We start from the raw sequence: 22,235 nt of genomic DNA on the forward strand, positions 1-22,235 counted from the left end.
CTTTCCTTCTCGTGGCCGTTGGTTTGTTTCTTCCCTCCCAATTCGAACCCGAGAGATCATAAGTATACCCATTCTTCCAGCGGCGACAGCGTCCTATCCCCCGAGGTCCGAGAAAAATGATCAGAATAGACAAGGAAATGGGGCAAGTTTCTCCTGTTCGGAGACAATCAGCCTCCACGGACCCGATAGCAGAGGACATGCAGTAGCAGGTCAAGCCAACGCCATACAGAATGCAAAGAATACCCATTTTTGGTTTCGAAAAACACCAGCTGCGCCGTGAGGTGTAACGGCGAGATTACCAGTAACCGAAAAAAGCCCAGAGAGAGAAAGCGCAAATTTTTGTTTTCGAAAGAAAATCGACTGCAGAACGCACGAGGGCAGCAACAGAAACAAATGTCCGCCATGAGATACCGACGCTGCAAAAAGTCTATGCTGCATGTGATGAATGCAGCCATAACAACACCGAAGATAAATGCGAAGAGAAAAAGAGAACTTTTCGAGATGATGAAAAGTCATCAATCTCCGCTCGGCGCACGCGCGTCACTCGAACGTGTCCCCAGTGGGGACGCTCGAACATAAGGGGTATCTGACGAGAGCGGACATAGAAAAAAAAAAGACAACGCATTCTATGATGTTCATGCAGTGTCGATCATAGGTTGCCCGAAGAGAGGAGTGGTGTCCCCCCGAGCAAGAAAAGAAGACCGGACTGTGCGAATGCCTCATATCCATACAAAGCGATATAGAAAAGCCATGGATAGAACCAACGAAGAGAGACATGATAGAAACAACAAAGGAAACCAGATTAAAGCATACGCAAACGTGGAGAAGATGATTCTAAAACAAGCATATGAAAGTCGTGCAGTCATGACAAAGCCATCCCTGAGAGATAGCACAGGTAGAAAGGAACTCAGGGACTCAATCTGATCGTATCCGTCAACGAGAGACAAAAGAAAATAAAGCAAGGGAGCCAATCAGACCCGAGGGCATCGTCAAAAGACCACGACTGATTTACCACCAGGAAGATGGACCGGAGGAGCCGGAGGGGTTGCCATAGCTACCGCCGCCGCCGCCATAGCCAGCACCACCACCACCACCACCACCACCACCGTAGGAGGGGGCGGCGGCACCACCGTAGCCGCTGCCGTATGAGGGAGCTGCACCGCCGGAACCACCGTAGCCGCCGGCACCGCCGAAGCCACCACCCATGCCACCAGGGATACGACGCACATCACGAGTGGCAGCAGCGCCACGGCCACGGCCACCACCACCACGGCCACGACCGCTGAATCCGCTACCTTCGCGGGCAATGCTCTCCAAGAAAGCAGGAATCTCCTGGTGGGCCTCCTTCAGGAGCTCGAGCAAGTCACGAACAACACCACGGTTGCCACGGTTGAAGAAAGCAGTGGCAATACCGGTGTTGCCGGCACGACCAGTACGACCAATGCGGTGAACGTAGTCATCAATATCGGTGGGAAGATCGTAGTTGATGACGTGGGTCACGTTGGGGATATCGAGACCACGGGCAGCAACAGCAGTAGCAACCAGAATTGGGCAGCGACCGTTACGGAAGAGCTCCAGAGCACGCTCACGCTCGCGCTGGGTACGATCACCGTGAATGGCGGTCGCAGGGAAGCGCTGGTTAATAAGGAAGTCGGAGAGTGAGTCGGCCATGCGTTTGGTTTCAACGAAAATAAGAGTCAGACCAGTGCTGCCGTGAGTGTGGAGAATGTCTAGCAGGACGGAGCGCTTGTCGGCGTCCTCGACATACTCGACTTTCTGGGTAATGTTCTCCGAAGTACTTCCGACACGGCCAACGGACAAGAAGATGTAGTCCTTAAGGAAATCACGAGCAAGCATTTGGATGTCGCGGGGGAAGGTGGCCGAGAACATGAGTGTCTGGCGATCATCAACACCGGGCATATCCTCACCCTCAACAATACGGCGAATTTGGGGCTCGAAACCCATGTCCAGCATGCGATCAGCCTCGTCAAGGACAAGGTACTTGATGTTAGCCAGGGAAATGCGTCCACGCTCAATGAGATCAACTAGACGACCTGGGGTAGCAACGAGGAGATCGCAACCACGCTCAATCTGACGAAGCTGGGAACCGATGTCTGCACCACCGTATACAACGCAAGGGCGAACCCACGAGCGGTAAGCGAACTTACGAGCCTCCTCGAAGATCTGAGAAACCAGCTCACGGGTGGGAGCGAGAATGAGAGAGGTGGGGTAAGCCTTACGCTGGCGGCCGTAGCTGAATTGGCCACCACCACCACCCTGGGCAGGGGCGGCAGAGGGACCGCTCTGGAAAGCCTGGGAGAGAATAGGGAAAAGGAAGCCACCAGTCTTTCCGGAACCAGTCTGGGCACAGGCCATAAGATCACGACCATTCATGACGATGGGAACCGAGTACTTCTGAACTGGGGTAGGGATGACATAGCTGGCAAGCTTGATGTTCGCGATCAGGTGGTCGTCCAGAGGAGGGTTAGTGAACTGGGTTACAGGCTCGGGGACATCATTTCCGGAGGCCTCGACGGGGATATCATCGTAGTTGGCGAAGTTGATTCCAGTCTGCTGCTTAGAGGGGTCGTTGGGAACTCCGAATAGCTCACGCTCCAGGCGAGCATTGGCGGGACCGGGAACGTGCTTGCCGTCGCGCCACTGGCCATCGCCTGAGCCACGAGCTTGCTGGGAGCCACCACCACCGCTGTAGCCACCGCTGCCGCTGCTGCCACCACCACCGTAAGAAGATCCTGGGTTTCCGTAAGCATTGGGATTGAAGGGTCGGAGTTTTCCATCGGGAGTCCAGCTGGTCATACCGTTCGCGGGGCCACGAGGGCTGAAGTTGGGAGCGTTAGCGTTGGCCCAGTTGCCACCACTGTCACTAGAAGATTTAAGATCAGTTGTCGCTTCATGAGATTTAGTGTTTTGTGTACTGTACCGAGGACCACCGAAGCCAGGTCCAGAAGGGGCGGCGTCGGCGTTAGCGCTGGGGCCAGGGGCGGGACCAGAACCGGGTCCACGCTGGCGAAGGTGAGGAGGAATGTAGGCAGCACGGCCCACAGGGGCGTTACCCTGGGGAGCGTGCTGAGACTCGTTGAGGGAAAGGTTTCCCATTTGCAAGCCGTCGGCCATTTTTGCGGTTGGAAATGTCTATAGCGGAGCAAGAGTTAGAAGCTGTCCGGCGTCGACCGAAGCAGGTGAAGATTAGGCGTACAGTTTTTTTTTCTGCTTCACCGTGAAATGGTTGGTTGTAGGTAAAGCGCAAGTGATCTGGAAAAGATACTTGCAAAGAATAAGAAATCCACGTAAGGGGTACCTTTAGAGAGAGAAGAGAGAGAGAGAGACAGTGAAAAGATCAAATCGCTTTTCTGTTTCTCAACTCGATAAGAAAAAAAAAAGATCGAGTGGCAAACAAGAAAGCTCAGTAAAACCACAGAGAATATGGAAAATGCAAATCTCCCGAATCTAAGAACTCTAGAGAAGAGAAAGAGAGAGAGAGCGTAGTGAGAAAAGGGATGATGAGGGGGTTGTATCAAGAGAGAAGAGAACGGGTGGATGAAGTCTGTGGGAAGGAGGCAACAAAAGTTGGAGAGTTTGGGGGTGCTGTGTGGCTATTGGAGGTACTTTCTAGGAACCTGTCTTTGTGTGTAAATGCCGGCATATAAGAAGTACCGATCAGGTACTTGCCGCCACTGAAGAAATTTCTACTCGCCAGTTGCTGCTCGCGGGCGGTCTGGACGCCATGCATGACTAAGACAAGAGGCGAGTGATCTGAGTGGATGATTTTCAACAGTCCGTCAAAGTCTTATCACCACTTACGTGACCAAGGTAACATCCATGGAAATGATCTATCAAGTTTATGATGAGTGTCATCGGACATTTGAATATAGGGTTATAGAGGCGGGGGAAGGCCTAAAACAATGTATAATTGATCTAACATCATCTCTTATGCATCATACTGTTCCTTCTCTTGCTGGTGCTGCTGGCCTCGCTGACGGGCAATCCAGACACCCACAACGCCGACCAGAACGAAGAAAATCACGGCCGGCTGCAGGAAGTAGGATGGCGTGGCAGCCTCGGGAACATCGGTAGCATCGGGAGCTTCATCGGTGACGCCCGGCTCTTGGTCGAGTTCTTAAAGATATCCAACATCATCAGCCACTTCCGACCAGCAGCAGAAAAAACATCGCGCAGACAGTCACCTATCTAGAGCTCATCACGGCTACCTTTGTCCTCGGTCTCAGGCTCAAGCTCGAGCTCACCGCTCTTCACGATCTTGACAGCCAGTCTAGGCTTGTCGTTAAATCCCTTAGGAACGTTTTGGATCTTGTCGACAATCTCGTAGCCCTCAAGGACCTCGCCGAAGACGACGTGGCGGCCATCGAGCCAACTGCGTAATTTTACTTAGTTATTGCACCAAAGGAATCACTGGAAGGGATACGAACGAGGTGACAGCGGTGGTGATGAAGAATTGAGAACCGTTGGTGTCCTTGCCGGCGTTGGCCATACCTAAGAATGGTCAGATGCCTGTGAGATCATATGAAAGGAGTGGAAATGCCTACTCAGCTGGCCCTTCTTGGTGTGACGCAATTTGAAGTTCTCATCCTTGAACTTGTTGCCGTAAATCGACTTTCCGCCGGTGCCTTTACACACTTAGTATCCTGCAAAAAAAGACATGCTATGAAGTTCACGAACCATCGCCCTTGGTGAAGTCACCACCCTGAATCATGAAATCCTTAATAACACGGTGGAAGGTCGAGTCCTGATAACCAAAGCCCTTCTCGCCAGTAGCCAGAGCGCTAGAAGTAGTAAGCACATGTAGTGTTTTCGTTGGAAATTTGACTTAGTAAGTGGACCATACCGGAAGTTCTCAGCGGTCTGTAGAAATTTTGATGTCAGCAATAAATCTCAGTTGCTGATTCTATGGGGTTATAGTACTACGAACCTCAGGGACGGTCTTGCCGTACAAGCCCATCACAATGCGACCAAGGGGCTCATCTCCATGCTGAATATCGAAGTAGATCTGCCACCAAAAGTCAGTACGGCTTGCATATAGACCGAGCCAGAACACCAGTGTCAATTACCTTGGAGGTAATCTTGGGGCCGCGAGGCTCCTTAGCTTCTTCAGCCCGAACGAGCGCAAAGCTGACGGCGAAGACCAAGAAAAGAGAGACGAAGAGGTTTCGGAAATACATGCTTGCTGATTGCCACCGCTCTGGTAGGATACAGTGAAAGGGGAAGATGGAGCAACTGGGAGGAGAAGAAGGCCAGCTTGCAACGGCGTGCGGAGAACAGTGTTGGTGCCGTGAAATTCAGGCATCGAGTAGCTACGGAAAAACGTAAACGTTGACGGAGGATTTCTCCCGGAATTCAACAAGAGCAACTAGTGACGGCTCCGTTCGATTGTCAGGACACCAACCAGCCAACACGATTCAAGATGGTAAGATAGCCACTGTCAAATTGCAATGTATCCTCCAAAGAAGCTCCGCTGATGAATCTTAGGTTTTCATCCTTGGTGTCAATTTCCCCGAGCGGAACCTGCTCAAGGCAAGCCAACCCTCCCGATTGCGCCCGCAACCTTGACATCCCAACTAACATACACTGAACGCAACAGAAATCCCTTGAGACCTTCTTCGGAATCGGCAGCAACAGCTCCGGCCGCCTCATGTCCCGCTTCAACATTCACCCGACCTGCCGCGTCGGCGAGCTGGCCAACAAGCAGGTCCTTGACCTCACAGCCGTGCTGTCCGATATGAAAATTGAGAACGATCTGCGCAGAGAAGTCCTGAACGATATCAAGCGCATGAAAGAAACCGGAACTTACCGCGGCCGACGTCATGCTCTGGGCTTGCCTGTGAGGGGACAGCGGACACGGACTCAGGTAGGTTTCTCTTTCCCCTTTGTGCTCTCTTGATATCTCAGCCTGCCCTGCTATATCTCAAAGATGCTATGTGAGCTCAATGCTAACATCTAATCAACAGATCAAAACTCCAGTCAAGTTGAACCGTATGGAGCGCAGACTATAAACTTGGTGGTGTCGCGTTCGATTGTTACGTTTATGGTGTTGTCTCACTATTTTGCGCGAGAGGCATGGATTTGGCGTTTTTGATTCCTGGCACTCGACTTTTGCCAGTTTGTATGTGAATGGAACCCCTCTGTGGATGTATTATAGGCCAGACATAAACCTGGGGTCAATGGAAGCTTCAAAACAAAACCATGTGTACGGGAAAGACGTAGTGATCGTCAGGTTGCTACGTGATATATATCCATTCCGAGCTAAGGAAATACGCGAATTTGAAAAAGTAGGAGAAAAAAAAAGTGCAAGTCTAAACTTTTGCCCTCATCCAAGTGTTAAACGCCAGGCCCATTTTTGCACTCATGCCTTCGAAGACAGCACGCCTTCGCCGCGGTTGATCTGGATCCGTTTATCCTCACCCGCGCTGACTATGCCCACTGTCTTGTCCCAGCACACGCTGAACACCTTGACACCTTCACCGCCAACCCGCTTGCTATCCGACTTACCCTCCTCCTCGAGGCTCTTCCGGGTAATCGAGTAAACACTCTCGCCAACCACACCTTCCTTATCGGTCTTGGTGGACCGAATATCCCAAATTCTGCACGTGCCGTCGTGGCTTCCGCTTATGAGACCATACGTGCTGTGGGGGTCACGAGCCAAGCTGACAACAGCGTTGGTGTGGCCTCGGAGAGTCATCGCAGCCACAGTCGTGGCAGATGCACGGGGGTCAATCAGAGTGATATGACGAGCAGCAGTACCGGCAGCCAAGAGGCTGAGTTCGGGGAGGTGCTCGAGCGAGAGGAGTGAGTGTGATGTGGTGCGAGTATCAACCAGAGAGCCAGTGACTAGATCCCAGGTCCGCAGGGAGTGATCCCATGAGGCCGAGTAACCAACGGTAGCATCTTTTCCGTCGAAAATAGCAGCAGAGACAGGTGCCGTGTGAGCTGACAGAAGAGTCAGAGGACCACGGCGAGGTGTGGTGACGGATGTGTTCAGCTTGCGGCGCTTTGTGTTCCGAGCATTGTTGGAAGGAAGCAAGTTTTCAGGTGCTGCCGGAGCATCAGCCTTCTTAGTTGACCAGAATCCAACAGTGTTGTCTGCAGAACCAGTCAACAGACGATTGGACTTGGCATGAACTGCTAGTGACTCAATTCCAGCCTTGTGACCGTACAGCTCCAGCTGAGGAGAGATTTTTCCAGTGAAACCACCTTCACCCTCCGTATACTTCCACAATCGGACCGTACGATCAAGACCTGCCGATGCGATCTGGTTCGGGGAAACAAACCTGGCGGCTCTGATAGAAGCGGTGTGACCACCATCGGCGGCGGCAGGAGAGGTCGCAATAGTCTCAGACGACATATTCCAGATGCGAAGGAGACCATCATAGCTTCCTGATAGGATTCTTTCCTGGCCCTTGGTGAAAGTAGCACCTGAGGCCCAGGATGCAGCAGGTGAAGTCGTGGAAAGGACGTCTGTCGCACTAACCCAGTCATCGTGCTGGAATGAGGCGATGTGAAGAGGCGGGATCAAAGCTCGAACATATTCAATCTCGAGGGTCGTCTCAGCAGAGATACCATTGTCGACCAAATATTCATCAATCGAGGTCCGCAAAAAAGTTCCATTGATCAAAAACTCGAATGGAATGGGCTTTTCGCTTGAAAGAAGATTGTTTACAAGTGTTGACAGCGCATATCTTCGAAGTCCTTTTTAAGGATGAGTCAATACTTGATACTACCATTTATGATTTTTGATAGGCAATGGGTCTCTCACCAGTAGGAACAAGAATTGGGCCGGTGCTTTCAGGCAGAGCAATATCCTCCTGCTGGCTAATGAGCTGCACTCGGACTTGTCTCAGCGCAGACTCTGCAGCAGCAGAAGTGACCAAGTCTTCGCTCATTGTAAAATCGTTAAAATTGCTGCCGATGTTGCAAATGGAATCTTTTTTGGTGGCTGTCGCATTTTTGGCGGGTGAGGAAAAAATACGGTGACCCGTGCGGCACACTTGTGCAGAGCGCGGAGATGGCTCCACTCGGTCTACAAAGTTGATTACAATACACTGCAGCTTAAGCATTTATCTGGTGAATAAATTATGTTTCGATTGTGATGATGAAATTTACCCTCTGGGCGCTCTTCGAATCTCTGAAATAGCACGTCGCCGGTAATCAGACTCTGCAAACAAGGCCTCAATCAGGTCAATCACTTCATCAGCAGAGAACTCCAAGCCTAGCTCCCCTTCGAGCCAAAGGAATTTGATATCGGCAAGGGAACTCTCCAGAATATTGATCAGATACTGGAAGCGGAGCCAGCTCGGAACGTAGATGGCAGTGACGGGCAAGACCTCAGCATCACCATTTGTCTCAGGCATGAAGAGGTCCTCCAATTTTGAGAGTTGATTACAGAAGGAGACAAGTTGCCGTGACTGGTTTTCCGAGATATCACCCAAATCTTCAATGTCAATGACCACCTTGTTGATCACTGTTGATAGGAGAGATCCAACTGATTGGAGCAGCGCGGAATGAGACAGTATAGGTTGCCATTCCTTGTGAACATCGCGAATTCGATCGACAGTTGCACCAATAGAATTCTCACAGTCTGCTTGGAACGGCTGCTCGGAGCATTGTCCAAATCCTTGGGCTCCGTCAAGCAGATCTGTGACGATCGTGCGTTGCGTCTGCATCTCTTTGCTATATGCAAGTTTGCCAAATTTCTCCAAAGCTTCAATATCGGACTGGAGTCTGGATAGTTCATGTTCTTCAACTAGTTTCCGAATTTCATCTGCAAGATACAGACTATCATTGTACAGGTACATCTGCCCTGAAGTGAGTTTCAGTGAGTAGAATGTGGATGATGTAGCTTTGAACATAGCCAGGATCAAGGTTGGCAAAGCAAGAAGACCTGTACCAGAAGAGGCGACGCGGGAATTGGCATAACTTGAGTCTAGTTAGTTTGATCTGAAAGGAAAAAAGAGTTGAAAAGGCACAACTTACATAGGCTGCAAAATATCCTTTGAATCAGTAATTTGCTGCCGAACGACCCCAAGAACAGATTCAGGGATGTCGGTGATCGTGAAAACTTCCTTCAGGATGACCTCTTTTGGCGATGCAGATCCAGTTGTATTCTTCTGGTCGGTCGGGTTTATCGCTGCTGTTTTCTGGGGCTGCGAAGGCTTATTGATGACTTTGTGGTCATCTTCATCTTCGTCCCCCCAGCCCCAGGCATCGTCGGCGTCATCATCTTCCGCAGAAGTAGCTGCCTCTTGTTTGGCCTGATTGGGATTATCCTCTATTTCCTCCTCATCAAGACCCCACGCACTGACATCTCCCTCCAGTTCCTCGGGTTTTGCTGTTTCTGCTTCCTTAGGCTCGTCTTCTTTGTCGTCATCCCAGTCCGCATCCCAGTCATCATTGCTGGCATTCTCTAATAGAGAACCCTCGGACTGAGAAACATTTTCCTTTTCAATTCGTTCAACCTGTTTTGTGGTTCCCTGGCTGGCGGCAATAAATTTACGAACACTATCGAGCGAGTCGACTCTGCGCCGAGTCAACCACAGGCGTGGAGCTTGGTTGACCCATGAGACGAGTTCTTTTTGGCCAGTCCAACCCCAAGACTCTATCTGCTTCGTGAAGTGTAAAACATGGTTCAGGATGTTCTCAAATTCGGCGAGGCCACCTAGATCGGTGGGAATAGCAGACGATAACCACTCGGATATCATCTTCGAGGAAATAGTCACAATGAACGATTCGGAGAAAGTTGCGGACACCGATGACGGCAAGTGTCGTCGCAAGTAGCACAAAACACTGGAAAGGCGATCCAGGGTCTCCAATACGGTTGTCTTTGAGGCCTCAGGCTCAATTCGAATGCTGGTCTCCGTCGCCACCACACCATGGCTAGTTCCATCAGGGTGGGGTAGTAAGATCGGATTTACGATCGCAGACAAGAGATCCCTTTGTAGTTTCTCAAGGGCAGATGTGAGTATATCCAGTCGGGCCAGCGATGAAATAGTGCTCTCAAGAGAATCTGCAGCTGCATCTCCACTGGAGACATAGAATTCACCTTGCTGTCGGTCAACTTTCAACTGATCAGCCCAGCGCGAATGAAGCGCCTCGACAATCTCCGATCGCAGCATTGAAACCTCGTCAGAAAGTATACCCATCACATTTGTATTGGTAAAGAAGGCGTCCTTTCCAACAGCTGCGTCGGTAGACTCCAACTGCTCAATGGCGGTGGTGATCTGGCCACGTCTGAGAGCTGCTCGCCCTGCTTCCAGCTGCTGGCACAATCGGTGCACCTGCTCTAGGCTCCCCGCTACGGCCTGATTGAAGGCAATCTCCGTCTCAACCAGGGCGACTTTCGCCCTCGCATCTTCAACCTTCGCCTTCAGAGGTTCGGTATGCTCATGCTGCGCAACGATTTCTCGCGCAGTCAATCTAGAGCGTTCTATGTCGGCGTGAAGTTGTTTCGCTTGGATTATCCAGTCGTCGGCATCGAAGATGTTCTCGCGACTCAAAGAGCTAATCTCATTCTGATGAAAGAAAATAGCGCTTGTCAGTGATCATTATCTGTATAGATCGACATTGGGATGTCGTACCTCTACCTGCTCACGCGCCTTCGATATAAGCTCGAGTTCCCTGGCGAGAGCAGCTGCCGGAAATTTACCAGCAACTACACTCTCCTCGGGGTACGTCCCTTCGGTGACGAAGCCTAGCACCGCCTGGCACAGGATCTCGGTATTTCCTGCCATGACGTCAAAGTTTTTCGGAATGATGCGTCAACTGTCACAGAACATAAGCCTCGGAGCTTTGGAGATATAAAGTGTAGATGAACATGTAAAAGAAGAGTTGAGCTGTCAGCAACCCGTAGGTTTGGGCGTCACCGCCCCCACGTGGTGTGTATGTGCTCTCTAGATCTTTTATTTTTAGTGGAATTTTTAAGAAGACTATATCTCCTTTGAATGTGACTGGTTGCTAATTATTGAAAATCTAATCTTTCTCTCTTTGTTATAATTGTTTCTTTCAGTTGCCCGCTTTGTAAGGAAAACCGGAGACTTAGGACTCCCCCAAACTTGAAAAATTCCGGGTCCAACACCCTTTTGAAGACATCTCAGACTCACCGTGTCTCGAATTCTCCCCCTGAGTCGGAAGACGTGTTTTCTGTAAGTCGATGTGAATTGTGTTCTTAGTCCCTCAATGCCTATGGAAGGAAGTTCAGTGTATCAACCTTCTATCCCCAAATTTCTCCTTGCCACCCCACCCATGTCACTTGTCCTTGTGGACATGTCGCAGGTCTGCTGGATATGTCCTTTTAGGACACGTTGTGGAAAAGATCTGCTTGCCGCTACTTTCTTTCCTCTCGTTTGCGAATCCAGCCTGGAGTGAATGTTCTTCTTTCATCCGAGTTGTGGTTGTCTTACTTCTTATCAGACTATTCCCTGGGCATCTATCCATCGTGAACGTGCTTACCTCTACGACTATCTTGAAGTCCTATTTAATAGACAAGAAGTGCTAACAAAAATAACCAGACTGTCAAGCTTGCGGCAAAACAGATTCACTGGGTCTGTCCCATTGATCAATATGTCGCCCTCGGTGCAGAACAGTCACTTCAAACTGCTCCAGCAGTTCAAACCTGACTACTCGCCGAGCGAGTTCACCCAGTATGAATCAAAGCGCACCGGTATGAGGGTGGTCGTCATCGACCAGCCGGGTCCCAAAGTGAACGGTTACTTTGTGTTGGCTACCGAAATTCACGATGATTCGGGTGCTCCTCATACTCTGGAGCACTTGTGCTTCATGGGTTCCCGCAATTACCGCTACAAGGGCTTCCTGGACAAGCTAGCTACCCGCGTGTACTCCAGTACCAATGCCTGGACCGCAACTGATCACACTGCCTACACGCTGGATACCGCAGGCTGGGAAGGTTTTGCTCGTATCCTGCCAGTCTACTTGGAGCATGTGATTGCTCCTACTCTGACTGACGAAGGCTGCTACACTGAAGTTCACCATGTTGATGGCTCTGGAAATGATGCCGGCGTCGTATATTCCGAGATGCAGGGTGTACAGAACAATGCCGCTGAGCTGATCGACCTGGCAGCCCGGCGACTAATCTACCCGCCTGGTGTGGGCTTCCGCTATGAGACAGGAGGTATGATGGAACAGCTTCGTGTCTTACCTGCGGAACGGATTCGCGAGTTTCACCGTGAGATGTATCAGCCCAAGAATCTGTGCCTGATCCTCACTGGAGAAGTCGACCAGGACAACATGCTGGAGATCCTGGATAATTTCGAAGATACTATCTTGGATGTCATCCCTAGCCCAGAGGCACCATTCAAGAGACCTTGGGTGGATTCCAAGCAGGCTCCCTGCTTGGAGAAGTCAGCTATTCAGAAGGTCGAGTTCCCCGAAGAAGATGAATCGTTTGGTGAAATCGAAATTCGATTCATGGGACCCAACTGCACTGACGCCGTGCTATGTAAGATCAAAACCCCCAACTTTAAGATAAAATACTTACGGTATCACAGCCGGAGCTCTTAATGTGTCGCTTTTGTACCTGGCTGGTTCATCTGCAGCTCTGCTAGAGAACATCATTGTTGAGAAAGAACAGCTCGCTAGTGCCGTTTACTACGCAACTGAGGACCGCCCTAGCATGGAGGTTCGTTTCACGTTGACCAGCGTAGAAACAGAGAAGTTGGAGAGCGTTGAGAAGAGGTTCTTTGAGATCCTCCAAGACGCAATGGCCAAGGAATTGGATCTGAAGTACTTGAAAGAGTGCATCGCCCGACAGCGCCGAACCTGGAAGTTCTCTACGGAGTCCTCTGCCTCTTCCTTCGCAGAGTACGTTATCTCAGATTTCCTGTTCGGAAAGCGCGATGGCTCGACTTTGATGGATGTCGCAACTCTGAAGGAATATGATGTCCTTGAAACCTGGTCCGAGGATCAATGGCGCTCTTTCATCAAGAAATGGATATCGGATGCGGCCCACGTCACTATCCTGGGTGTCCCATCCAAGAGGATGTCCGCCACACTGAAAAAGGATGAAGAGGACCGGGCTGCTGCACAGAAGGAGCGTCTGGGCGAGAAGGGCCTCAAGGAGCTTGCCGACAAACTCGAAAAGGCCAAGGCAGAGAACGACAAGGAGATTCCGCAGGAACTCCTGGAAAAGTTCGCTATCCCTGGAACTGAGTCAATCCACTTCATGGAGACCATCACGGCTCGTTCCGGTGCTGCCCTGAAGGCTGGACGCCCCGACAATAAGATCCAACCCCTTGTAGATGCCGACAAGTCTGACCAGTCCCTTTTCATTCACTTCGAGCACATCCCTAGTAGTTTTGTCCAGCTTTCAGTTCTCATCTCAGCTGATTCTGTGCCCGTTCAGTTGCGTCCATTGCTGTCCATCTACACCGAAGCGTTCTTCAACATTCCGGTGCAGCGTGCTGGCAAGACAATTGACTTTGAGCAGGTCGTAGTGGAATTGGAGAGAGACACCGTCGGATACTCAATGGAGACTGCTCGCAGCCTAGGAAACTCGGAGATGCTCCGAATCTCCTTCCAGGTCGAGCTGGAGAAGTATGCGAACGCCGTCGCCTGGCTGCAGGAGCTGTGCTGGAAGTCCGTCTTCGATGTGGAGAGACTCCGGGCTATCAACTCCCGTCTCTTGGCTGATGTGCCCGACTCCAAGCGCAGTGGTGATGACATGCTTGCGGCTATACAAGTGATGGTTCACTACGCAGAGGAGTCGGTCACCCGTGCTCGTTCTACTTTGGTCAAAGCTCGCTACCTCAAGCGCGTCAAGCGTCTGCTCACCGAGAAGCCCGAGGAAATCGTGAGTCGCATGGAGGAGATCCGCAAGTCTCTCTTCCAACCCGACAACGTGCGCATCATTGTCATTGCCGATCTCGAAAAACTCCAGAACCCCGTCTCGGCCTGGAAGCCCTTCGCCGAGACCCTGGGAACCAGCACTGACTTGCGCCCTATCACTGACCGACGATCTCAGCTAAGCGATGCCGGCAAGAAAATTGGTGGCAAGTCTTACATTGTCCCCATGCCGACTGTCGACTCGTCTTTCGCCTACGCCACCGCCCGTGGTCTGGACTCCTACGATTCACCGGATCTACCCGCACTGCTGGTCGCGATTTCGTACATGAACGCCGTCGAAGGTCCCCTCTGGGTTGCAGTCCGTGGTACTGGTCTGGCGTACGGCACAAACTTTAGTTACAACATTGACACTGGCTTTGTCAACTTCGATGTGTACCGGTCCCCGAACGCCCACAAGGCGTTTGAGTCTAGCAAGCAGATTGTTGAGAACTATCTGTCTGGTGCTACGCCTTTCGATCCTTTGATGCTGGAGGGTGCCATCAGCAGCATCGTGGTCAACTACGCCAATGAGCAGATGACTGCTGCTAATGCTGCCCAGGGCAGTTTCATCCGCCAAGTTGTGCGCAACTTGCCCAGCGACTATAAGGAGAATATGCTCAAGAATGTGCGCGCTATCACCACCGATCAGATCAAGGGTGCTCTGCGTAAGATCATCTTGCCGTTGTTTGATCCCAAGTCTGCAAACTTGGTTGTCACCTGCGCGACTGTGTTGGAAGAGGTGAGTTGCTCCCCAGTCTTGGCTTTGCAGAAATGGATTGCTAACTTTTGATTGTGAACAGACCATCAAGCAGGGCTTCGAAACGTCCGGCTTCACTCCTATTGTTCAGCCTCTCAAGGAGTTTGAGGACGACTATGGTCTAAAGGTTGGCGACGAGGAAGAAGATGAGGACGATGAGGACGATGACGAAGATGATGATGATGACGAGGACTCCGAGACCGGATCGGAGGATAGTGAGGACGAAAGTGACGACGAGTGATGTGTATGATGAACGATCTATACATCGGTAGCGAGGTAGATCACATAAACGGACCTGTAGTGTCAAGAGACTCTACATAACCTAGACAGTGATGAATCTACTTTTTCACTTGCTGCAACCAAGCTGCATTTCAGTAAACGCCTCGATCTCGACTGAAACAAACAAAGCTGAAAAATTCGCACACTATAAAATGTAGTCACACACATCCTCAGGAGAGAGGTAAATATGGTACACGCCAGAGCAAGACCCTCCGGCAACTGTCTTGCCTGAACCCGGATCCAACCTTGAAGACTTTGATAGTATCAATGGAAGATCCTAAATTGACCCCTCAATTTCTTTCCACAATCCCCTTGAGCCGGGATGGATTCCAATTAATCCAACCGACCCCCGTGGCCTTCATGGTATAAATCCCATCATGTCCCACGGACAGCCCTCGAACAGCCCCCGAACGATTCAAAAGGATCAGACCCAAAACGAATAAAATCACCAACTCAACTCCTTCCGGCCCTTAAGAGTCCTCCGGATAAGAGTCTTACGCCCATTTCTGTCCTTCTTGCGCGCCAGGTATCCATGGCGGCGCTTCTGGACCCGTCGTGACGGGCGGAACGTCACACGGCGCACGCCTAGAGAGGCACTTGCGGAGAACGAGCGGGACTGCGAGGGTGCCTTCTGGGAGAGAAGTGATGACAAGGGTGAGAAGGCGGAGGCGGTTGTTGCGCTTGGCGAGGAGAGGCGGGCGCCGAGTGTTCGCGAGGGTTGGAAGCGGGTTGGCGTGGAGAGGAGGGAGGAGAAGGATCGGGATGAGAACATTGTGCAGGGTGTGCTTGATTGTTGCGAAATTTGGGCGAATCTATTGCCGTATAGAGTAGAGATGTTAGCAATCTGATTGGTTTCAAGGCTGGACAGGTTGTTGGCTGCTCTGTGTACCTGTTCATCGGGGTTCGCATGGCCGATGTGGTGGCCCGGAAGGTTGAGGGCACGGCTCTGGCGCGGAGGCAGAACATTTTGAAGACCCTGGCTTTTTTTGGAGGGCAATTGAGGTGGGATGGGAGCCTTCTGGAGTTGGAGATCGAGTGAGGCCTGGTGGTTAAGACGCGGCGTCGGAAGACAGAAAATTAAGCGCGGAGCCGCTGGCACGGACCCGCCTAGAGATGTACTTTGCATGGCTACAATGATGTACATTTGATTACTTGGGATAAATAGATGTAGAGAGATATAGTTGAATTTGTTTTGAGTGTAGGTTATATCCCATAACTACCAAATAATCATGTTCGTTTAGCTGTCAATTTAAAACTGTACTCCGTAGTTGCAGCGCATCCCGTTAATAAGACCTACCCGATCGGGACTAGCGTCACCGAACTTTTTTGATCTCAAGATGTGAAATGCTCAACATCGCTCGTGCAACTCTCCATCTTGCTCCCAAGCTATACTGAACTCGAGAGGACCCCTACTCCCAGCTCTGTTAATCTCACAATCAAGTCAAAATCACGCCATCATCGCCTCCACGACTACCCTTCAACCTCACCCATTAAACTCGGCGAATAACCAATTCCACCAAAATGGCAACCCAAGGTCCCCAGGCCCTCCCCCCAGTCACAGTGCAAGGCACACAGAACATCAGCCAGTCTGCAGCGCAGGAATTTCTAGCTGCCTACTTGGACCGTGCCGCGACAGACCCATCGTTGCAACCCAACGCTAGCATCAGCGAGCACGGCCCCGTCTCACGGACAACTGCCGCGGCACCGAACCTGATCCTCCACAACCTGAAGCGTGTGCAAGCGGGTCTAGCTGGCGAGATCCTCGGTCGCGATCTGACTGTCGCGAAGCAGAACCCCGGAGAAGATTATTTGGATGTTGCTGCGGGTCTTCCGCAGACCAACAACCACGATCAGCTCGACGATAGTAATGATCTTATCATGAATGACGCTGAGTTTGGTATGGAGGCTGAGGCTTTCGCGAATCAGGAGGCCGGTATTGATAAGGAGGAGCGCAAGCGCAAGAAGAAGGAGAGACGGTTGGCGGAGAAGAAGGGTAAGGCCCAGGCGAAGGCTGAGGAATCCGATTGAGTGTTGGGTGTGGGCATATCTTTGGTTGTGGGCGTTGCTGCATTGGGTCGGAGTCTCTTTTCTTTCATTCGTTCTATTGCTCTATTGTTCTGGGCTGGGTTAGGGTTTTGGATGTACAAGAAAAGTACTGCATTTCATGTCTGGACAAAAAGTGTTATTTAGAGTTTAGACGGATTACTTCAATCCAATGAATACATAATGGAACATTCCCAAGCCTCACTTTTTCTACTCGAGATTGATGCTCCAAAATGTCACTGGGACAAAAGAAAAAGTCCATGTCACTTTGAAATCGCCGGTAACGCAGGCATCCAATTTACAGCTCGCGGTCCGCGGCTTTGATGGGCTTTTCACTGTCCTCCTCCTTGCTGCTGGTGACCTTGCCACCCTTCCAGCCAAGCGCGGCGAGACGCTCGGTGAGGATGGGGTGGGAGTAGTGGTAGCTAGCATAAATCGGATCGGCATCCATAGTGCTCAGGTTTTGGATCTGGAGCTTCAGGAGCGAGGAAGCGAGCTTGTCAGAGTAACCAAGCTTATGGGCAAATTCATCTGTGGAGTACTGTTAGTATAATTGAGCGCATGTGATAGATCGGGCAGAACATACCGGCCTCGAACTCAAATTTCCGGCTGAGGATGTTCATGAGAAGCTTCACGGCAGCATCCATAGGGGCCAGAGCGTCAGAGAAGAGCAGGAACCCAATCATGATAGGCTGTTCCTTGACGAACCCGAAGGACTGGTACAGCGACTTGTTGTTGACAAAAACGGAGAAGAGAGCAAAGATGTAGAACATATGGGCCTAGGTTGAAAAATTAGTGGTAATTCGCCAGAAGGGCTACTGAGCAAGTTCGTACCTGAGCTATACCGAACAGCTTGGTGGTATGGCTGAGGCTCCAGTGGCCAAGCTCGTGGCCCAGCACAGCAACAACCTCCTCGGGCTCAGTCTTCTCAATCAGAGTATCGTAAATGACAATGTGCTTCTTCCATGGCAGACCGTAGAAGTAGGCATTGCTGTGGGCACTGCGCTTGCTGCCATCAATGACATGCAGCTCGGAGAGGGGAAATTCGAGTCTTTTGGCCAGATTCTCAACGCCGGTCTTGAGTTCGCCGGGTTCAAGAGGCGAGAGCTTGTTGAACAGAGGCAGAATTGCAATGGGGTAGATGGTAATGGCGAAGACCTGGAGGAAGACACCGAACAGCCAGAGGTAGTAGTAGAACGAGCTGTCAAACTTTTGCACAATCTTAAGAATGGCACTGATGATAGGAGCTCCCAAAACAATTCCAAGCATCTGACCCTTAAGCATATCCGTGATCCAAAGCTTGAGCGTCTGCTTGTTGAAACCGAACTTCTCCTCGAGCACAAAAGTGTTGTAGTACGAGACTGGCAGCGAGAGAATAGTGCTTAAAATGTTAAAACCGAAGAAGAATACCAATGTTTGACAAATTTCGCCTTGGAACCGACCGGGGAGGTACCGAGCCAGCAGCAGGCCGCTCAGACCCCAGATCTTGGGGAGGACATCGCCGTAGATGAATGCAAGGTTTTGGATTTGACCATAAAGACCGGAGACGAAGCTAAACTTGGCCTTTGCGCGACCGTATGCCTGCAAATTTTTTCCAATAAGCCTCTGTAAAATGGTATGATGCTGCATCATCGTGTTCATACCTGACTCTGGTCGAAGACCTTCTGGGTAACCTCCCCCGCGAGAACCTGGGGAGGCTTTGTCCGTTGCAAAACATTGTACTGGCGAAGTGAGAGAAAGCCTTCAAGAACGAACTGGCCCAATGAAAAGCCCACAAGCACGTTCTTCCATGGAAAGAGCGGGCGATCGAGCAAGCGCGCCAATTGCTAGAGGGGAATAGTTATTAGCGACGTGTCCATGGTAAAAATCGTATTTACCATGTATACAGTTCGGGATTTCAATCGAACCAACTTACCTCGAGGATATACATGATTGAAATCGCGCAACTAGGCGAAGAAAGGAGATGTTGTTGAAGGCCGAAGATGCTACTTTGTTATTATCGGCAGCCTTAGTCAGATCTCATGCATGACGGGCATTCTATGGGGCCTAACGAAACGCCAATCTCACAAAATATAAAAACTATTTATGAATTGTTTCTATAAAATTGGGCCAAATGTCTAAGGCGCGAGATCAGGACTTAATAGGAATTAGTTGGATTTTATCTAGACTTATACAATTATAAATAACTTATGCTGATGCCAATGCTGAAGTCTACAGGGCTACTACGACGATCCAGTAGGACAAAACTCCAACATTGTTTATCCATCTATATTTGCATTCTCCTGGTGTCGCTTTGGTCTCCCTATTAAATATAACAATAACAACTACATGCGTGTGTGCAAATGTATAGCTTGGGGCCTATAGTCATCCTGTGGGGTGTAATGCGGGTAGTAGAGTTCTGGAATATATATATCCAGCATGCAGACTACGAAGTAGAAGCTTCTACCCTCATTTATACATGTTCTCAAATTTGACTTCTACTAGACGAAGAGCCTTCCAAATCGATCAAACATGCAGAGGCTCTTAAATTGTGCCAGCCCTAATTTCCCTGCATTTTAAGCCACAGACCTGTATAGGCCTATCTACATAAGATCCGATGATGCAGACAAAAAAAAAAAAGAGCAATGAACAGGAAACCTCTTGAAAACAACTCCCTCGTACGATGGAAATAAAAAAGCACATGTCTTATTCGCCGACTTCACCTGCGTCCCATTCGTCGTCCGTCCCTCTGATCAAACCCTAGCATGCAGTCACGGACCAAAAAAATTGGTTGGTGATATGCAAGAAGCAGGTAATCTGATCGAGGCGGCGACAATACAGGGTTGCATGTCCCCTCCACCTTCTCTATTCAGCCGGGGGAACCAGTTAAATCACGTCTTTAATTTTCCGACTCGTCATGACCATAAAACTTTTTTGCAATCATAGATCGCAAGACTCGTGCTCGAGGGTCGGTGGGGTGAGATCGTTGTCCCGGGATATAGCAAGATTTATGTGCAAATCAAATTCTCCGACATAACGGGCCTCATTCCCCAAGCTCCCCATTCCGAACTGGAAAATCGTTCAAAGGACTGCTTTACTGCTGCACAGGTTCAAGGGTGTTACCACTGCGAATAACGATAGTCAGCATTTGTCATCAGAAGTAACATCAGACCCGTAGACTTACGCAACAATGTTGGCCCATCCAATCAGACGCCAGTGCTTCTCGATTCTACGACTGATGGCGATTTTCTCGCCAACCTCAGTACAGGCGGGACTGGTCAAGCTCAGCTTGGCGGCATCGGCCTTGACACCGAGGACCTTAGCACCAGTAGCGGTGGAACCAATGTTAACCATCAGGACTTCGTTTTTGGCAAGCTTGGCAACCTTAGCCTGCTTGCCGTCGGCGGTCTTGACACCAAGAAGGCGGCGGAGCAGGAAGTAGTTAACCTCAATCTCGGTGTAGATAGCGGGAAGACGGCCGCGGTGACCGAGAACGAAACCGACAAGACGATCAGCACGGCAAAGCGTGGGGTCGACACGGGTACCGACACCAATCAAACCACCAGGAACGGCAAACTTGAGGTCATTGTGCTCAGCGAAGAGAGACACAATGCGGGAGAAAATGGGTCGGCACTGGATCTTGCCCTGCTCGTCCTTGGTGACGAGACCGGGTCGGATCTCAATCTCGTCGTTCAGCTTTACGACACCCGTGAGGATGGAGCCACCGGCAACACCGCCCTTGAGTTCATCGATTTCGGCACCGGGCTTGTTGACATCGAAGGAACGAATGATCATCATGTGGGGCGTAGCCTCGAAGTTGCGGAGAGGAATAGGGATCGTCTGGACAAGTGCCTCGTTAACAGCATCGATGTTGTACTTCAGCTGGGCGGAAATAGGGATAACGGGCGAGCCATCAGCAACGGTACCACGGATGAACTTGAGAATGGACTGGTAATGCTCGAGGGCATTATCGCTTCGCATGAGATCCACTATTTTATTTTCAAAAGTTAGCGCTTTGTTTCATAGACGGTTTGCAAGAAGCATGACTTTACCCTTATTTTGGAGAATGACAATGTGGTTGAGCTTCATGATCTCAATGGCAGCCAAGTGCTCCGAGGTCTGGGGTTGGGGGCAAGTTTCGTTTCCGGCAATCAAGAGGAGGGCGGCATCCTAGTAGATTAATATTAGCTTATCACCAGTTCCTTGAAATACTAATTGCAGCAGCGGGGGATGAAACCTACCATGACCGCAGCTCCTGAAAGCATAGTGCTCATCTATGCAAAATTGATTAGCATCAATTTTCAAAAGAGAAGCCGAGTTTCCCAAGATGCGCAAGGAAATGAAAACTAACCAGAATATCGTGACCTATAATTGAAGATTAGCGGTGTTCCAACTTTGGATGTAAACGGATCTAGCGAGCATACCAGGGCAATCGACGAAACTTTTTTTTTTGAATCGAAGGTTAGCTTTTAGCTTTTACTTGGTAAAGACGGAAACTCCAGATTGGAGGTAGATTGTGGATTGATAATACCTGAGGTGACGCTGTATGAGATGTTAGACTAGGACCAATTGAGGAAAGACCCCGAGATTGGACTTCAGAGGTCAGAGGGGAAGGAGCAAGAGTACGTACAAGCAACTGGTAACGGCCTGAACATCCTTCGCGCTCACATGGCGGGTCGACTTCCTTCTCACTCTTGAAACTCTTGTAACATGTGGGTCGGGGGCATTCGGGACTGTCACACTTGTAAATCTTCGCGTTGGCGTACCCAAGCTTAATGGTAATGTTGCGCTCAAGCTCGTTCTTGAAGCGGACTGTTTGAACCTCAGAAATGGCCTTGACGACGGTAGATTTACCGCTAGGATTATATCAGTGTGCGTGTAGGAAGAAAAATGCAAGAGAGGGTATCTAACTGAGCGACATGTCCGATCGTGCCTGATAACCACGTCAGTAAATTTGTTATCTAGAAAAAATGGAACCCAATAGATGAGGTGAATTTCTGAGCCTAGAAGCTTTCAAAAACTAACAGTCACATACCAATGTTTTGAGTAGCCTGACGGGCAATGATCTCAGGCGAAAGAGGCGTCAATTTTGACAGGTCGAGGGTTTCCGGGTTAGGCTGCTCGGGCAGTTCTGGGCGCTTCGGTTGGGGAGCAGAGTCAGCCTTCTTCATGGCAGACTTGAGAGGCCTCTCTTCCTGTTCAAGGGGCTCCTGGTCCTCGACCTCACCGCGAGCGTTGTGGGCATCGAGTATAGGCGAGCCGGGTTGGGATCCCTCATCGGAGAAATCGCCGTTGGAAGCCATATTTGCAA

The 22,235-nt window shown here is 50.4% G+C and overlaps 10 protein-coding genes across 10 annotated transcripts; 3 read left to right on the plus strand and 7 right to left on the minus strand.

The window, feature by feature from the left end:
• Positions 1–1,008: 1,008 nt before the first annotated feature.
• Positions 1,009–3,751, minus strand: Pdw03_8629 (ATP dependent RNA helicase (Dbp1), putative; the record flags this gene model as incomplete). The annotated part of the gene is made up of 5 exons (XM_066102021.1): positions 1,009–2,753; positions 2,820–2,884; positions 2,942–3,153; positions 3,218–3,273; positions 3,676–3,751. The coding sequence occupies 5 exons, from the start codon at positions 3,749–3,751 to the stop codon at positions 1,009–1,011; spliced, it is 2,154 nt and encodes a 717-aa protein (XP_065957104.1).
• A 198-nt stretch (positions 3,752–3,949) lies between these two features.
• Positions 3,950–5,198, minus strand: Pdw03_8630 (Peptidyl-prolyl cis-trans isomerase B; the record flags this gene model as incomplete). Its single annotated transcript, XM_014682354.1, has 8 exons — positions 3,950–4,137; positions 4,230–4,393; positions 4,449–4,512; positions 4,566–4,646; positions 4,699–4,802; positions 4,865–4,881; positions 4,949–5,026; positions 5,088–5,198. 8 exons carry the CDS (start codon positions 5,196–5,198, stop codon positions 3,950–3,952), a joined length of 807 nt encoding a protein of 268 aa, XP_014537840.1.
• Positions 5,199–5,440: 242 nt separating this feature from the next.
• Positions 5,441–6,029, plus strand: Pdw03_8631 (mitochondrial 37S ribosomal protein uS13m; the record flags this gene model as incomplete). Its single annotated transcript, XM_014682355.1, has 4 exons — positions 5,441–5,443; positions 5,506–5,550; positions 5,618–5,884; positions 5,985–6,029. 4 exons carry the CDS (start codon positions 5,441–5,443, stop codon positions 6,027–6,029), a joined length of 360 nt encoding a protein of 119 aa, XP_014537841.1.
• A 350-nt stretch (positions 6,030–6,379) lies between these two features.
• On the minus strand, positions 6,380–7,916 carry Pdw03_8632 (NLE; the record flags this gene model as incomplete). The annotated part of the gene is made up of 2 exons (XM_066102022.1): positions 6,380–7,722; positions 7,790–7,916. 2 exons carry the CDS (start codon positions 7,914–7,916, stop codon positions 6,380–6,382), a joined length of 1,470 nt encoding a protein of 489 aa, XP_065957105.1.
• A 216-nt stretch (positions 7,917–8,132) lies between these two features.
• On the minus strand, positions 8,133–10,760 carry Pdw03_8633 (Retrograde transport protein Dsl1 C-terminal; the record flags this gene model as incomplete). The annotated part of the gene is made up of 3 exons (XM_014682356.2): positions 8,133–8,949; positions 9,007–10,541; positions 10,608–10,760. The coding sequence occupies 3 exons, from the start codon at positions 10,758–10,760 to the stop codon at positions 8,133–8,135; spliced, it is 2,505 nt and encodes an 834-aa protein (XP_014537842.2).
• Positions 10,761–10,837: 77 nt separating this feature from the next.
• On the plus strand, positions 10,838–14,864 carry Pdw03_8634 (Zinc metalloprotease, putative; the record flags this gene model as incomplete). The annotated part of the gene is made up of 5 exons (XM_014682357.2): positions 10,838–10,845; positions 11,124–11,171; positions 11,538–12,484; positions 12,534–14,605; positions 14,667–14,864. The coding sequence occupies 5 exons, from the start codon at positions 10,838–10,840 to the stop codon at positions 14,862–14,864; spliced, it is 3,273 nt and encodes a 1,090-aa protein (XP_014537843.2).
• Positions 14,865–15,396: 532 nt separating this feature from the next.
• Pdw03_8635 (uncharacterized protein) lies at positions 15,397–16,028 on the minus strand (the record flags this gene model as incomplete). Its single annotated transcript, XM_014682358.2, has 2 exons — positions 15,397–15,714; positions 15,792–16,028. The coding sequence occupies 2 exons, from the start codon at positions 16,026–16,028 to the stop codon at positions 15,397–15,399; spliced, it is 555 nt and encodes a 184-aa protein (XP_014537844.2).
• Positions 16,029–16,423: 395 nt separating this feature from the next.
• Positions 16,424–16,930, plus strand: Pdw03_8636 (uncharacterized protein; the record flags this gene model as incomplete). The annotated part of the gene is made up of 1 exon (XM_014682359.1): positions 16,424–16,930. The coding sequence occupies one exon, from the start codon at positions 16,424–16,426 to the stop codon at positions 16,928–16,930; it is 507 nt and encodes a 168-aa protein (XP_014537845.1).
• Positions 16,931–17,243: 313 nt separating this feature from the next.
• On the minus strand, positions 17,244–18,875 carry Pdw03_8637 (CaaX prenyl protease Ste24; the record flags this gene model as incomplete). Its single annotated transcript, XM_014682360.1, has 5 exons — positions 17,244–17,476; positions 17,532–17,724; positions 17,780–18,526; positions 18,589–18,771; positions 18,861–18,875. The coding sequence occupies 5 exons, from the start codon at positions 18,873–18,875 to the stop codon at positions 17,244–17,246; spliced, it is 1,371 nt and encodes a 456-aa protein (XP_014537846.1).
• Positions 18,876–20,018: 1,143 nt separating this feature from the next.
• On the minus strand, positions 20,019–22,227 carry Pdw03_8638 (Translation elongation/initiation factor/Ribosomal, beta-barrel; the record flags this gene model as incomplete). Its single annotated transcript, XM_066102023.1, has 10 exons — positions 20,019–20,049; positions 20,109–20,913; positions 20,977–21,094; positions 21,166–21,198; positions 21,276–21,289; positions 21,349–21,365; positions 21,456–21,466; positions 21,555–21,780; positions 21,836–21,857; positions 21,960–22,227. The coding sequence occupies 10 exons, from the start codon at positions 22,225–22,227 to the stop codon at positions 20,019–20,021; spliced, it is 1,545 nt and encodes a 514-aa protein (XP_065957106.1).
• Between the last annotated feature and the right edge of the window lie 8 nt (positions 22,228–22,235).

Source organism: Penicillium digitatum, chromosome 3, assembly GCF_016767815.1.
Source record: "Penicillium digitatum chromosome 3, complete sequence".
Lineage (NCBI taxonomy): Eukaryota > Fungi > Ascomycota > Eurotiomycetes > Eurotiales > Aspergillaceae > Penicillium > Penicillium digitatum.